At 39.9% G+C, this 14,880-nt stretch overlaps 1 protein-coding gene across 1 annotated transcript in view; it reads right to left on the bottom strand.

Moving 5' to 3' along the window:
• Positions 1 to 1,008: 1,008 nt before the first annotated feature.
• The window catches only part of DDX10 (DEAD-box helicase 10), a 156,660-nt gene continuing 142,788 nt past the window's right edge, over positions 1,009 to 14,880 (bottom strand). Inside the window, exons 17-18 of the mRNA XM_062487581.1 lie at positions 11,261 to 11,394; positions 1,009 to 1,799 (exon numbers count right to left, since the gene is read on the bottom strand). Coding sequence (XP_062343565.1) covers positions 1,610 to 1,799; positions 11,261 to 11,394 — 324 coding nt within the window. The 3' untranslated portion in view covers positions 1,009 to 1,609. The remainder of the gene's footprint in view (positions 1,800 to 11,260; positions 11,395 to 14,880) is intronic.

Genomic DNA, 14,880 nt, shown 5'->3' with positions numbered 1-14,880 from the left:
CCATCACAAGATAAAAAGTGCACCACAATCCTTCTGACATGTATAATTTTAGTCTTACTGTTCAGTAGGTAAGAATATTTCTCTCTCACTTCAGCATACAAATAAGAATATTCCAGTCAGAAACAGTAGTCTTTTGGTTTTTAACTTGCATGCCTCAACAACAACTGTTCATGCTTCTCAGAGCAAAGCTTTGATTTGAGAGACATCAGGTGACGTGTAAGACAACAGAACCACCACCAAACACACTATGAATCCGTGAATATCTCTAAGAAGTACACACCACTGCATGTATTGTCATCCATATCCAAATCATCTTTGAGCAGCTTTCTGCTGGCAGAGCTCTCTGCACTGCAGTTTTCTGCCTTCCTCCACAGCTACAGGAGCAGGAGCTTTGCTATCCCAGCACAGACAGATATTTGCTGAGGCTGCTCATTACATTCACTGCAGCCATTCACACGATGGCACATGGGACACGTGCACCACTTACAGCAGCCCTGCAGCAGATCCTTCTTCATTAACAGATTCATCAGTGATGCTGGTCCCAGATCACAACACTTTCCAGGCCTGCTGGGGCACTGTAGACTAAGCAAACACTGTGCATCAGCTGCCAAGCAGGTCCCATCTTTCATGTTTAGCTGTTTGTGAAACTTAGTCATTTCTTCTCATTCCACATTGTCAGGAAGGAACAGATGGCAGATGTGCTCTGCCTATAATAGTTTTTATGATACTCTGCCTGCTGGCAGAACAGTGGAAGAAACATTTGGAGGCAAGAATTTGCAGTATATTTTCAGTTTTGGGTAACTGAGCTAAAAGATAACACAGAGTACAGGGAGAGGAGAAAAGGGTTGTACTGAATAGGTGATGATAGATTCCTTGTGACAAAAAAAAAAAAGTGATACTAACAAAAATTGAGTATTTAATATGTTCATATGGAAACAGATGCAATTATGAGACAATGTGCTGTCATTATTATGGAAATCAAACACAAGACTCAGTTTTGGCTTCTAAAAGTTTTCTGAATTGCCTAACACCAATCTCAGAATCATAACAGAAATGATACCTGAAGGATAAATATATGCTTTTATAACAAAGCTTAAAGATGTCATTAAGTTTACATCAAGGCTCTAGAAATTTTTATTAAAATATTCTTAAAATATAAGCCTTATACACAGAAGAAAGTACATACTTTATTTTTAAGTAATATGATCTGAGCTGCCAACAGTATTTCTTCCTTAAAAATTTTAGTACACATATATCTTCTAAAATAACAAACCTGGCATAGTGAAGAAAGGAATATCCTGTTTGCATTTAAAGAAAGATGAAAATAAAAGAAGGTAATTGTTTCAAAACATGGAGGTTTAAAATTATGAACATACTACTGCAAACAGACACTTGGGGATTTAGGTTGAAAAGTTCATTTAGAAAGCCTTGAAAATCAAACTAAATATTGTGTATAACCTCTGAGCCAATCTAAGGCAATCCCATTGCACGTGGAACTCATTTATCTACATTCACTGGTACCCAGCTGCCCAGATGCCAAACTCATTTTGTGTAAACTACTGACAAAATTGTGGAAATGACCCAGAGAAGAAAACCTGCAGAAAAATAATTAGTTGTGACTGTTGAGCAGATGCAGTACAAGCTCTTCATCCTCTGCCAAAGAAAGCCCAGTATCTAATGGCAAACAGGGGTCCTCCTCTTGGCTGAATTGCATCTTCTTTCTTTTCAGTGGCATTTCTTCTGCTGTGGCACTGTTGCTATAGCTTCTCTTCTTTCTTCCAGTCTTCTCCTCAAGTTCACTGCAGAAAAAAATCAATTAGTCTTTTTAACAACTGTGGTAATCAATATCATCATGTAATCTAACAATTCCTTTTAAACAAGGCAAATTTGTGTGAAGATAAGAGCAAACAAAATTACAATTCAGAAAGGTGAAGCAATGGAAGCTGACGAACCCAGAATGTCTAAATTAGAGCTGCTCTCAGACCAAAGTGGTGGTGGATGTTCTGCTGTCTTAATTGATTATAGTGTATCAGGATATTGCTATAAGTCTTATCTAATATTTGCTGCCTAATACAGCAACAGACAACTTGACAAAACTGATTTAGCAATGTGTCAGTGGACCCTGACATGCATTCAAGATTTTACCTACAATAAATATGCACCAAAAATAAAAATATAAGAACTGTCTTTTCATTGGCAAATCCTACACTTAATACAGTTTTGATCTGGGACTATCTTGTTTGATCACTCTTTCCCCTTCTTTCAGACATTTCCCTTGGAAGCTACTAAACACCACTTTGCCATGAGAGGAAGAGGAAAAGCCCAATCCCAGTAATTTTCCCTGGTGAATTCCCATTTCTTCTGCTCTTTTCCTTTTCTTTCTTTCTTTCCTTTAAGACTTGAATGAACTGCCTTTTGCAGCTTTCAATTCTGGATGAAACAACTGCCAATCTGTTTTATCACTCTGGCTTCTACCACATGGCCATGTGACGACAATGAGAGGAAAGACAGAGCTTTCATGTATCTTCGTGTGCTTTTTGTCCAGAACATAGAAAAAATGCTATGAATTTTACCTAAGTATAAAACTATCTAATAAAATATATTCTAAGATATATCTGTGAACCAGATTACAGAGAGCTGGTTGTTGTATGCTGTAGGGTAGAATTCATACCCCAAAACCAGCAAAATCCAAACCCCCACACCCCAAACCGTTCCATCCAAACAAACTAACTGAAATAAAACAGCATTCTCAGCTTTTCATGTTTGTATTTTAAAAAATATAACAAAAATAGAAATGGAACTTCAAAAACTGAGTTAAGGCTTTTCTAAAAAAGTCCGTTAAATTCAGATTTTCAATTAAAATTTGTCAAATTTCTACTCAGAAAATTCAGTTTACTTACCAAAAAAGTTTCAACAAGAATTTTTTCATGTCCATAGTTTTTATAATTGTTTAAGTGTAAATGTAATATGCTTGTGAAATGTTCCATTCAGAAATACTGTTTAGACAGTTCACAATTAGAAACAGCAGTTACAATAAATAGCTCTAATTGGGGAATACTGTCCTTAGAATCAACACAGCAAAGGAACTCTCTGCCCAATTCAACCCACCTTCAGCTGTCTACCTCATTTTTTTTCCCATTAATAGGATTAGTTAACAGTCTGTGAAATGCTGGTTTCACCACTCACTGAAAATCAGCCTAACCCAAACATTAACCCCAAACATGGCAGTTTTCAGCAAGTTCCCAAATGCTCTCTGAGAGGGATCAGCAGCACAATGCAGCTTGCACACTGTGCTTTCTGGCTGCCCCTCCATAGAGATGAAGGAATTACTACAGGAGATCTGACGGCCTTGTGCTCGTGGGCTGCACAAGTATGACCTGCCTCTCTCTCTGATCCATCCCACCTTTCATAGAAGAATGGTGCCACCTCCTGCCTATTCATTACAGCCCAGAGGAAGGAGGGAAATCCCCTAAGTAACACCCTAAGTTTCCACAATTAAGGCAAATGAAATACCACACTTTTATACTGTTCTTCCCTGACTACCCAAAAGAAAATTCAATGAAACGTGGTCTAGTGAAAGGTCTCCCTGCCCATGGAGGGACTGTTGGACCTAGATGATCCAGAAGGTCCCTTCCAACCAAAAATATTCCATGATTCCATGAACAGATGATGACTGCTCCCAATACTCACTCTTCCTATAATTCACAGGATGTAGCAACTTTGCTGGCTTTCAGCTGTCATTTGCATGGGGGTGGCTTTTCAGGGCTCTCTACCAACATTTTGCTATTCCTTTTCTGGGGAAAGGACATTGATATTTCTTCTCTCTGTAGTGCTTAAGGTATTCCAGAAATGCTGGAGCTATGCTGACAGTATATGAAAATATACTGAAGCATAAAGAACTCTCACTTTTTCAAGTGGACAGTGTGGATCTGGGCTGGAGTTTCATGGTGTTCACTTTGATCAGGACAGACTGCAGGGGTTCACTTTAAAAATGCAAGAAAGGACTCATTAAGTAAAAGTATTTTAGCTTGTTTGCAAAAGAGCCAATTATTTCCAGTCTTTGAACGGACTCTGAAGCCCAGTTTGCATTCATAATTGACTAATGCTTCATCTAGGACATTAGTTAAAAACATCCTAGCAATTAAAACACTGCAGAAACCTCACAAGCCATGCATTTGTACCTACAAGCTATGAAACAGCAGACTTTAAACACCGAAAATTATAATTACTTTTGGAGTTTCAGAGGCCCATAGGCCTAGATATCTATAAGGTAAACTATTTAAATATAAAATACATTCAGAAGGAACTGAACTATCAGATTCCTCCTTTTTTTTTTCCCCACAAACAAAAGCACATCAACACAGTTATGATTAATTTTCATCATAAATTTTGTGGTATGACTCGGCTGAGTCAAGCTGCTTCTTATTATTACTGATGGATTGTGCAACTTGATCAGCAGCATAAGCAGAAGATGCATCTACACATAGGCAAGTGTATTTTCACACTAATTCAACCCCAGCTGGGCTGCAAACTGGAGAGGTGAATAAAGAGGAATGTATAACACAGGAAGCAGCAGCAGCAGCAAAACCAACAAGCAATGAAGACAGCTAAATAGTTGTTTTCATGATGCACAAAAAGTATTTGATAACAACAGCTTTGGAAGGTAAACAGAGAATCACAGGAAACATGAATAAGATGTTCCTAATTTTGAGATGCAGAAGAAAGACAGATTGACTGTCCACCAATGATTTAGATTGAAAGGGACCTCTGAAGAACAGCAAGTCCAACCTCCATCCCTGTTCCTCCAGGATGGATTTTTACCAGTGTTGGTTTGGATGGTGTGGAAAGGGGCTGTACTACTCTGAAGGAGCAGTCAAGAGTTGTAGCTTTAACAAAAGGGGATAGGTAATTTTAAAAGGGAGATGAAAAATATGTGGCATCATCCTGCTCAGAGATACCCTGTGCTCATCCAGGGCACTTTTCCTTAGTTGTATGGACAGAAAGTTCTTTGGAGGAGTTGTAACAGGCATTACTCTCAGCTCCACACATGAAAGGACTGAGTGTGCAAAAGCAGCTGTAAGGGAATATACTTCTGCACTTACTGTCAAATGAATCCCTCCTCAGTCTCCATTAACTGAATGCCTGTCACCCTGCAGAGCCAGTCTTTTTATCATTTCCCATGGATATAAATGGCCCCTCATTCCTCACAAACACACAAACTGATGTACTAGCAGCTAATGCTCCCAAATAGCCAAAACAAAGTTATGCTAAGGTAAATTATTTTCTAGCAGAACAATTCAGTTAGAAAGCAACTCCCAATTCAGATCCAAACCAAGGCCAGCGCATCTTTTTGTCTTCTACTAATAACACTTCAGCAGTGGCATGTGCATCTGGTTTACAATTCCTTCATTTTACCATCTGGTAAATTTTTTCAGCAGCCTGAACAATCCATGCAGTTTGAGGCTGCCTGATGAAAGGAATTACTTAGTGTTTACACAGGTGAGGAGCCACCAACAGCCAACTTAGGAACAGGCACAGTAATTTCTGTGGCCTCCATTTGCATAGCTGTAACACCTAAGTAAGATGCTATCATTTCATAGAAAATATTTATTAATCAAACATTAAAGTACAGTTTATAAATCCTGTCCCTAGAACAAACATCAGAATATCTGAATGGCACCAGGGAAACGGGATCTAACTATGACCCTGATAGCTATACACCAAGAAATTCTAATTTTAAACTACTGCAAAATAAACTCACAAGTATGTTTTCAGGTAATACCAGGGAAAAATAGAAAGCTTTAATTGTTATTATTTAGCTCTCTTCTGGGCTTTAAGCAATGTCTTAACAAGCCCTAAGGTTTAGATTTTAAATGCTTATCAGAATCAGCCGTTTGAAATGTGCAGTCACAGAGCCAAGTAGCTGTTAAACAATGTGGTCCTGGCAACATTTCTAGACAGGCTCTGCTTCACTTAACATTTATCAGAGAATGCTTTGGAGCATAGGTTTACCAGCATTCCTCTGGAAACAAACCGCCCCTGCCACTGAACTACAGGCCATGAGTCAAGTTTCCAGGCTACGATAAAGCACACGAGCTCTTTCCCAAAGAAATGTACAGGAATAATGAATGAATCTGCTAGCAAAATACAGTTCAGAAAAGTTAGGAATAATTTATCCCATAAATATTGGCATTTTGATAATCAAACATGCTGTGCCCAAAACTTTTTTCCACGTAATAAATTTTAATTCACAAGGCCATGGCAGCAATCCTAATGAAGATTAATTACTGCAGTCCCTTCCATAAAGCCCAGTGCAGCTTCTTCCTTACTTGCTGTCAGAATGCTACAGCACATAAAAATGGTAATTAAAATATATAGTGCTGTGTTTTTTTCTAGACCTGGACAGGCTGGATCAATGGGCTGAGGCCACCTCTAGGAGGCTCAACAAAGCCAAGGTTGGGTCCTGCCCTTGAGTCACAGCAGCCCCAGTCAGCGCTACAGACTGGGGGCAGTGTCTGGGAAGCTGCCTGGCAGAAAAGAACCTGGACATGATGGCAAACAGCAGCTGGACATGATCCAGGGTGTGCCCAGGTGGCCAAGAAGGCCATTGTCATCCTGTCCTGGATCAGCAGTGGTGTGGGCAGCAGGAGCAGGGCAGTGACCGTCCCCCTGTGCTGGGCACTGCTGAGGCCACAGCTCCAATCCTGTGCTCAGTTCTGGGCCCCTCACTGCAAGGAAGACATTGAGGGGCTGGAGCGTGTCCAGAGAAGGGCAACGGAGCTGGGGAAGGGTCTGGAGCACAAGTCCTGTGAGGAGCAGCTGAGGGAGCTGGGGGTGTTCAGCCTGGAGAAAAGGAGGCTCAGGGGGGACCTCATCACTCTACAGCTGCCTGAAAGGAGGGGGCAGCCAGGGGGGTCAGCCTCTTCTGCCAGGTAACGAGTGACAAGAGAAGAAGAAATGGTCTAAAGTTGTGCCAGTAGAGGTTTAGATGGGATAACAGGAAATATTTCTTCACCAAAAGGCATGCTGTCAAGCCCTGGAACAGGGAGGTGATGAAGTCACCATTCCTGGAGATATTTAAAACACTTGTACATGTGACACTCAAGGACATGGTTTAGTGGGACTTGGCAGTGCTGGGTTAATGCTTTGATGTTAAAGGTCCTTTTCACCCTAAACGATTCTATGATTCCCTTACTGGCCATTCCACTGATATAAATCAAAACACCTCTAAAATGGAATATCTAAGCCTCTATCAAGAGCAATTTAATACCTCAATGTCCAATTTTGCAGATAATCAGAATGACCAAGGTTTTTAAACTGAGACCTTTTACAATGTCTCTCCTATGATGCTTTTCTGGCCATCACAACATTAAGTTCTGGCCTTTGCAAAGTCACAGATACGACCTGAATAATCCATTTTAGAAGGAGCATCATCATTTGCTGATAAATCATCTCAAAAGACAATGTAATGTCAACCTCATCAAGAATGACCTAAAACTTAGCAGGTCAGCATCAGCATCCTTCTGTAAGAAGAAGCTGTCAGAAACTGCAATTTGCCTGCAATTTTCATTAATAAAGGAAGGCACACAACAAAGTAGCACTGACTACTAACTTGCACAATTGTCACCACGTGAATGTCCATCCATAAAGTCACAAACAAAACAGTACCAGAACTAAGATATTTGCCCTCATGTCTGAGATCTTCTCCATGCTGATCTAGGAATTAATGTGATCAGTCACACCCATTAAAGATTTAAAGAAAATAATGATGAGGTCAATCGGAACTTTGCTCTTCCTAAACATTTTTATTTAAAGAGGTTGAGGAATTAGAAATACCAAAAACTCAATCTGACTGCAAAATGAATATTTAAGAAATCCAGCTGCTTTTCCTTTCACCCTGTTCTGTATTCTTAGATTTTTCACCTCATTAACAATTTACATTTGATAGCCTTAAACCAAATATGATGAATGTTGCTAGATATACAAAAATTAATCTCATATTACATGCTTGAAGTCATTAATTACTCTGCTTGTAGAGGTATGGCTGGAAGGGAATTTTTATGCTAAGGCAAATTTAACTCCACATTTGCACAGCTCCCCAGTTAAAAAAGAATCTGTAGGAGGACAGAGAGAAGATTAACAATGGTTTTGACTCCTGAAACCATGGACAGAGGGTCCATTTTTAAAGACTCTTGAAGGAAGACACCCTAGGACTCATACTTACTACGATTATTGCTTTGAGAAGCATTTTCCCCCCTTAAACCAAGAAGCAGCTAGTGTAGCTTAACGTACTTGTATTTTAATCCAACTCTTTGAGCAAAAGCTCTGGATTTTGGAAATATAAAACAGAATACAGTGGTGTTTTCTAATCTCAAAGCCCAGTTTTACTGTCTGCTACTCTCAGCTGATTTGTTTTTGTTAAAATCATTACGTCGATATTTCCCATCCTCAAAAGCAACTCATCACACAATTCAATAGCAATTCTAAGAGAGCTGCATGAGGCATGAGTGATGATTTAACAGCCTCAAATTAATTTCCTTCACTGTATCTCGCTCTTTCTCAAAAGCCTGCTCAAAAGCTCAGAGCACCTCACCAGACATACTTACGCTGAGGTAAAAAAAGCTGACTTTGGAGCAGCTGCAAACAGCCTTTAAATTTCTAAGGGTGCCTGAGCAGGGTGTGTTGGAAGGCAGCACCATTGATGACTCCAGTGGGCAGTGCAGCATGTGCTGGATAATCCTGTGCTGGCCATGGCCTGCCCAGGGAATATCAGTCATGTTGTTACAGGCTAAATGGATTTGGCCGCAGTGCAGGCACAAGTATTGGCGTGTCATCGTCCACAACTTCTGTGACTTCGGATGGTGCCAGCTAAAGCTCTTCTGAGCAACGTCTCAGCATTTTAGTGCAGTAGGACAGGCCAAGGACTGTTTCCAGTAAGCAGTGTTGATGAAACCACATTTCTTCAACATGTGTGGTGGTCTGTTCTCCAGCTCCAAATGTAGCTTTAATACTCAGTGTAGGTATGTCTAGAGATACACTAAAGAAATCTCCCTGGTTTCCTTTGGTGTATGTTCTTTCTTACCTAATCCCCTCCACAGGAAGGGAAAATGACAGAGGACTTCGACTTTCATTGAGTCCTTACTCTCCTTAAGAGCACATGACCTGACTCTAGGGGGGCCAGATCAGCCACTGATCCAACAAAAATCTGCACTTACCACCACTGCCAAAAATCTGTCCATCTCTGTCAACTTTTATTCTTAAAGTGTAGCTAATCTTGAGTCTAGCTGACATTTTGAGGAAAGGATCGATACAAAACGTGATGTATGAATACATACTCCCCCCTTGCACAAAGAAGGAGCGATTTACTGCTGCTCAGAAAAAGCAGTGCTTTTCCCCATCCTTGTCAGTTCTACTGACATTCACAGGTGAATAGGCTCCAGAGGACATGGCCACCAGCCTGTTAACTTAGGGCTATCTAGTCCTTAAATACATGTCTCACACCCAGTCCTGCATACTGACTCCACAACACACAGTGACACATGGTTAAGGACAATCTAGCCCCTAGGATTCACCCAATTCAGATGTGAAAAGCAAGAGCTTTATGAACTTAGACATCTATGCTCCCATTTAAGTGTCAAGATCATCCTTATCAATCTGTTACATGATACACTTTGTCAGAAACACACAAGTGGTCTTCTTGTTCTGGTAAACTGCACAGGACTTCATGTGGTATCCCTTCATCTTCCCACAGTATGTTGACATCAACTACAGATCCTCATTCCCACCCTGTGCTTTTCTATTAAACTACATGAAACAAATTCTTCCGGTTCATACAATTATAAACACTGTTTGAATTAATTTAATTTATTATTACATATTTACTTCTACTCAGAGTCCACTTCACTTGAGTCTTGAAGAGTTTGAACAACTCTGACTCTTAGAACTTAAGTAATACTGTGCACGAATTTATCCTATACAGACAGATGCAAAGAGATCATCAAATCCTTAAATTACTTCAACATTTTTCATACCACACGAAAGAGCCTGCAGTGTTACAGAATAGAAATGCACTTCTGAAACAGGACAGACCCATCACTGCCCAAGGCTGAGCCCATCAGTGATAGTGGGAATACATCTGGGATAGCATAGTTAAAAATGGGGAGAAAAAACTGCGCAAAAGCACCCAGGGAGAGCAGTGAGAATATGTTAGAGGAACAGCCCTGAAAACACCAAGGTCAGTACAGAAGGAGGGGCAGGAGGTGCTCCAGTTGCCAGAGCAGAGATGCCCCCACAGCCCATGGTGCAGACCATGGTGAGACAGCTGTGCCCCTGCAGCCTATGGAGCCCCAGAAGGCTGTGATCCCTTGAGAAGCCTGTGCTGGAACATGCTCCTGGCAGGACCTGTGGCTCTCTGCAGACAGGAGCCCATGCTGGAGCATGTTCACATTTGCTGGCAGGACTTGAGCCCACAATGGAGGAACCTGTTCCTGAATGACTGTATGCCATGGAAGGGACCCACATTGGAATAGTTCATGAAGAATTGCAGCCCACAGGAAAGAGTTGAAGAAGATTGTGGAAGAAGCTCCCTGTGAGAGAGACCCCACATGGGAGCAGGGAAAGGATCCTCCCCTGAGGAGAAAGGAGTGGTAGAAACAACATATGATGAACTGGCTGCAACCTCCACTCCCCATCCTTCTGTGATGCTGAGGATGAGGATGTAGAAAAAAATTATAAGTTAATCCTGGCAAGAAGAGAGATGTGGAGAAAAGGTGTTTTAAGATTTGGGTTTATTTCTTATTACCATACTGTCATGTGATTGGTAATAAATAAATAAATTCATTTTTTTCCAAGTCAAGTCTGCTTCACCCATGACCGTAGCTGGTGAGGAATCTCTCCTGGTGTTATCTCAACCCTTGAGCTGTTCACTACATTTTCTCTCTCTTGCCCAGCTGAGGTCAGTGACAGAGTGGCTTTGGTGGGCACTGGGCATCCAGAGAGGGTTTCGGCATGTGAAACAGTCTCACTGAGATCCTTTCAATACTGACTCAAAAAAAAATCATTCTTGTATAACTTCACAAAAGAAAATAATAGCCTTTAGCTCAGATTTCTGTTTGAGCACTTAACATACAAACTTTTAAATGTCAAATAGTAAGTCCCATGAGAAAGAGTGTTCTATTCATGCAAGATGAATTCCAAAGATGTAAACAAATCAGTTTATAAAAAACATCATTTTAAAATTAACATGGAAGATGGTGCATACCTATAGTTGTCTTCACTTTCTGAATCTTGCTCTACATCACAGTCTTTGTATTTATCAGGATCTGGGAGAGTGCTGGGATCAAACTCATCTTCACTTCCACTGTGAGCAAGAAAGGCCACTGTTTCCTCTTCAGCCTGTGAGGTGACAAATGGAGAGTTACAAGACAAGCAAAGAAGTCCATGTTACTTATCACAACCCCATTAATAAGGAGACTGTAACAAAAACCACTGCCCCCAAATGCAGTCAAACACCATCAATATTATAGCCAGGAAAAGAGAATCATTTCTGTCATCATCAGTACTCTCCTCCAAGGCTGTTTGTTAAAGGTTGAAGAAACATTATTAAAAAAGGAAGCACAAGGATTTATGTCCAAATTCTACTTTCCAATATTGTAATCTTAAATCTACAAAATCTGGGCAGCAACTAATCAACAGCCATCTGAGAGCAAGTGTCTAAGTAATATGCAGCTTTACTGTCCCTCAGAAACACACTGGCAGAGAGATATTCACATGTGGACACATAAATCACTGCTGTAGGTGAATTTAATGAAATAGTCTGATTTAAAATTCATCTGGGTGTCCTTGCAGTTAAAAACCCAAAAAATTGCTTAAACTGAATTAACTGGTCTAAGGAAGTTTCAACCATCCTCTGCAAGAGATACATGTTCTTCAGGCATCTTCCTAGATCCCCCTCATCCCTCCTCTCTGGGACTCAGCTTCCCTCTGTTCCCACAGCACATCTCAGGATGGGCAGATGGCATTGGCAAATTTCCCATGGGTGTGGCAGTGCCCCACTAATTCCTCAACAAAGAGAGCACAGAAGATGCTGCTCCATAAAAGTACTGGCTAATACAAAAAAGCTGACTAATTTCATAGATACAGGTTCTGCTCCACTTAATCCTGAACTGATGGCACCACTTTTGTTAATTTTTGCTAGCAAGCATGAAGAAACCAGCCAGAGTGGAAGGCACATACAACTGTATATGCACAAAGAAATACAGATGGTAAGCTTATATGCATTTCTAAGCAATGTGAACCCTAGATCCATGCATATTTATGCTGGAAAGCAAAATCAAATCCCAAGAAATTATAATTAAAGACATTGCTACCTTTTGTTTATATATCTAATCAACATGCACACAGCTGAGTTTCTAAAACAGTACTAGTTTAAATGATCTTTCATTCTATGAATAACTTCACATCATTATATATTTAAAGTTAATTTTTGTTTTGATTTTTCACCATTTCTATCACCAAGTTTTTAAAGAAAGGTCTTTATGTGCACATACCTTCTTGCAATAAAAATAAATTAAAAAGGAAAAGCCAAACACAAACCATTCTAATGGTCTCATATCTGCATACAGAATGAGTGAAAGGCAATGAGCCGGTGAAGGGTAAGATTAGTCACCACTGCAAGAGTTCATTCTTGCTTGACCAGTGACACTTTTGCAGTGTACTGAAAGCAAGCAGAAGAAAGGGATAAAACCAGATTTGCAAACAGAAGGCAGAGGAAAACATACTAAACACATATTTTGTTCTTTACTACTTTAAATACCAGTAAAAGTAATGATATAGCTGGGTGTATAAGATGACTAAAAGCATTGTCAGACTTTTCAGCACTGTAAGCTTCCCAAGGCAATAATCACCAACAGAAAAGCATGTTGATTCTCAGAAACTTCAGGACCATTTCACAAGAAAGTTTGGTTTGGTTTTGCAGGGTTTTTGCCCAGAAAAAACATCTTCAAGCTCATGTCTCTTAGTACAATATTACAAAGCATTGCTAACTCCACAGGAAACTATTTTGAAGGTCACCTTTCTGCTAATTAATTTTTTTATTTGAAAATCGTTCTGCATAAAATTATAGCTTATTTTAATTTCTTACAGCATTAAATATTTGCTCTTTACTTGTCCTTCCAATTACACCTATTCTTTCGATACAGCTGGTGCATATCAATCTTGTATTGAAAAAGAAAAGAAAAAGAGAAGTAGCATTCAAAGCTGTTATATGGAACAATGCATTTTTTAATATGCATGTGTGACACCATGCAACAGAGCTCTGTAATACTAACATTTATTGGCAATCATCTTTTAAAACTTGGGCTGTTCATTCAAATTCTCCATTACAACACACAGACCAAATCCTCCCTTTAATTACACATGCATTTCATTTTTTTCCAGCAGAAAATATGCAGAGAAGTGTTAAACATAATGCTTGCTGCAGCAAAAGAAATAATAGGCAAAGAGGCCTCTTTCACTCATCAGGAATCATGAGCTTGTATTTCTTATAAGTATCACTGCTTACATATTCATTAAAGTATTTCCAAGACCCTGAAAATGTTAAGAACCTGAGCAGGAACATTTATCATCCACAGCTGAACAACAGAAACTCATTATTCTTCCTCTCTCACTTCAAATTTATATCACCCAGTCAGAAAGAAGAAATCTTGTGACTTCACATTTCTCACCACAAGAGCTGGAGAAAAGAAGTAAAATCATAGTTCAAAATGGCATGTGTAAAAGTTTTTCAGACACAACTAGGATGAAATTTACAGACTGAGGACTAGACTTGTCCTAAGGCAATTGCCATCAAAAGAGATCAGAAGATGTGATTTTGATGGCCTGTACTCTATGTCTAAGGCTGGCTACAATGGAACACACTTTGGAGTGTGCATTTATTGTGAAGCTCAACTGTGAAAGAAAACTTGCCATGCTTGACATTAAAGACGTCAAATCAGGCTGGCCACGAGACCTGAATTCAGTGGCAATCATCTTTTCACTCTGCTCAGGGATGACAAGCTCTCTCTTTATACCACACCAGCCCATGCATTTTGTAATTCTAGTTCCACATAAACTTGCACAAAAACTTTCAGCTTGAACATCACACAGAGATGCAAACATATTTGCATTCACAGAGTCTCCCTCTGAAGAAGGTATTCTTCTTATGCAAATTCTACATTTTAGAAAACTTCAGCAAAATTTCTGTGCTGGAAGTTTCAGAAATCTTGTTGCCTTCAACATTCCATATTGAGCCAAGTCAACAATCACACCTGACCTCACTGCAGTCATTTTGAAAACATGCACTCCCTGACGCAGACAGGATAGGCTCCTCTAGAGCTTTTGCCATGTTTATCATGTTTATCACCAATTCAACTTCTGTCTTTGTTACAAGATGTAATTGCAACTTCCTCTCCTCCTAAAGAGGCCTGAGTAGCTGATGGAGCTCAGGTAAATGAGTTAGGCAGGCTAAGAAAAACTTACAATGAAGAAGCTGAGAAATTTTATAGCATTTCCTTTAAAATATCTTACTCTGGATTCAACTGATCATCTCGCAGGTCTGGGTTTTTTTTCAGAGCCTGAACCCCAACCCAACACACTGTCCCTAGTTGATGAATGATTGCTCTGATATTTCAACATCCACATTGCCCCACAGCTATTCTGGCAGTTTAAAAATGAAATGCCACCTTTGATGTTGTTAGGGTGTTTGACCCAATAGCTGAAGATCAAGACAAAAGCCTTAGTCTACACTGAAAACTGACTGGGAGCCAGTGGAGCAAACTATGCGCAGTCTGACACACACAGAGGTGTCCAAAACTCACAGCTCCCCTCTGTACCATCTAAAGT

Source organism: Cinclus cinclus, chromosome 2 (genome assembly GCF_963662255.1).
Source record: "Cinclus cinclus chromosome 2, bCinCin1.1, whole genome shotgun sequence".
In the NCBI taxonomy this organism is placed as follows: domain Eukaryota; kingdom Metazoa; phylum Chordata; class Aves; order Passeriformes; family Cinclidae; genus Cinclus; species Cinclus cinclus.
The sequence above is the reverse complement of the archived record's forward strand: the minus strand, read 5'-3'. Positions and strand labels throughout refer to the sequence as shown.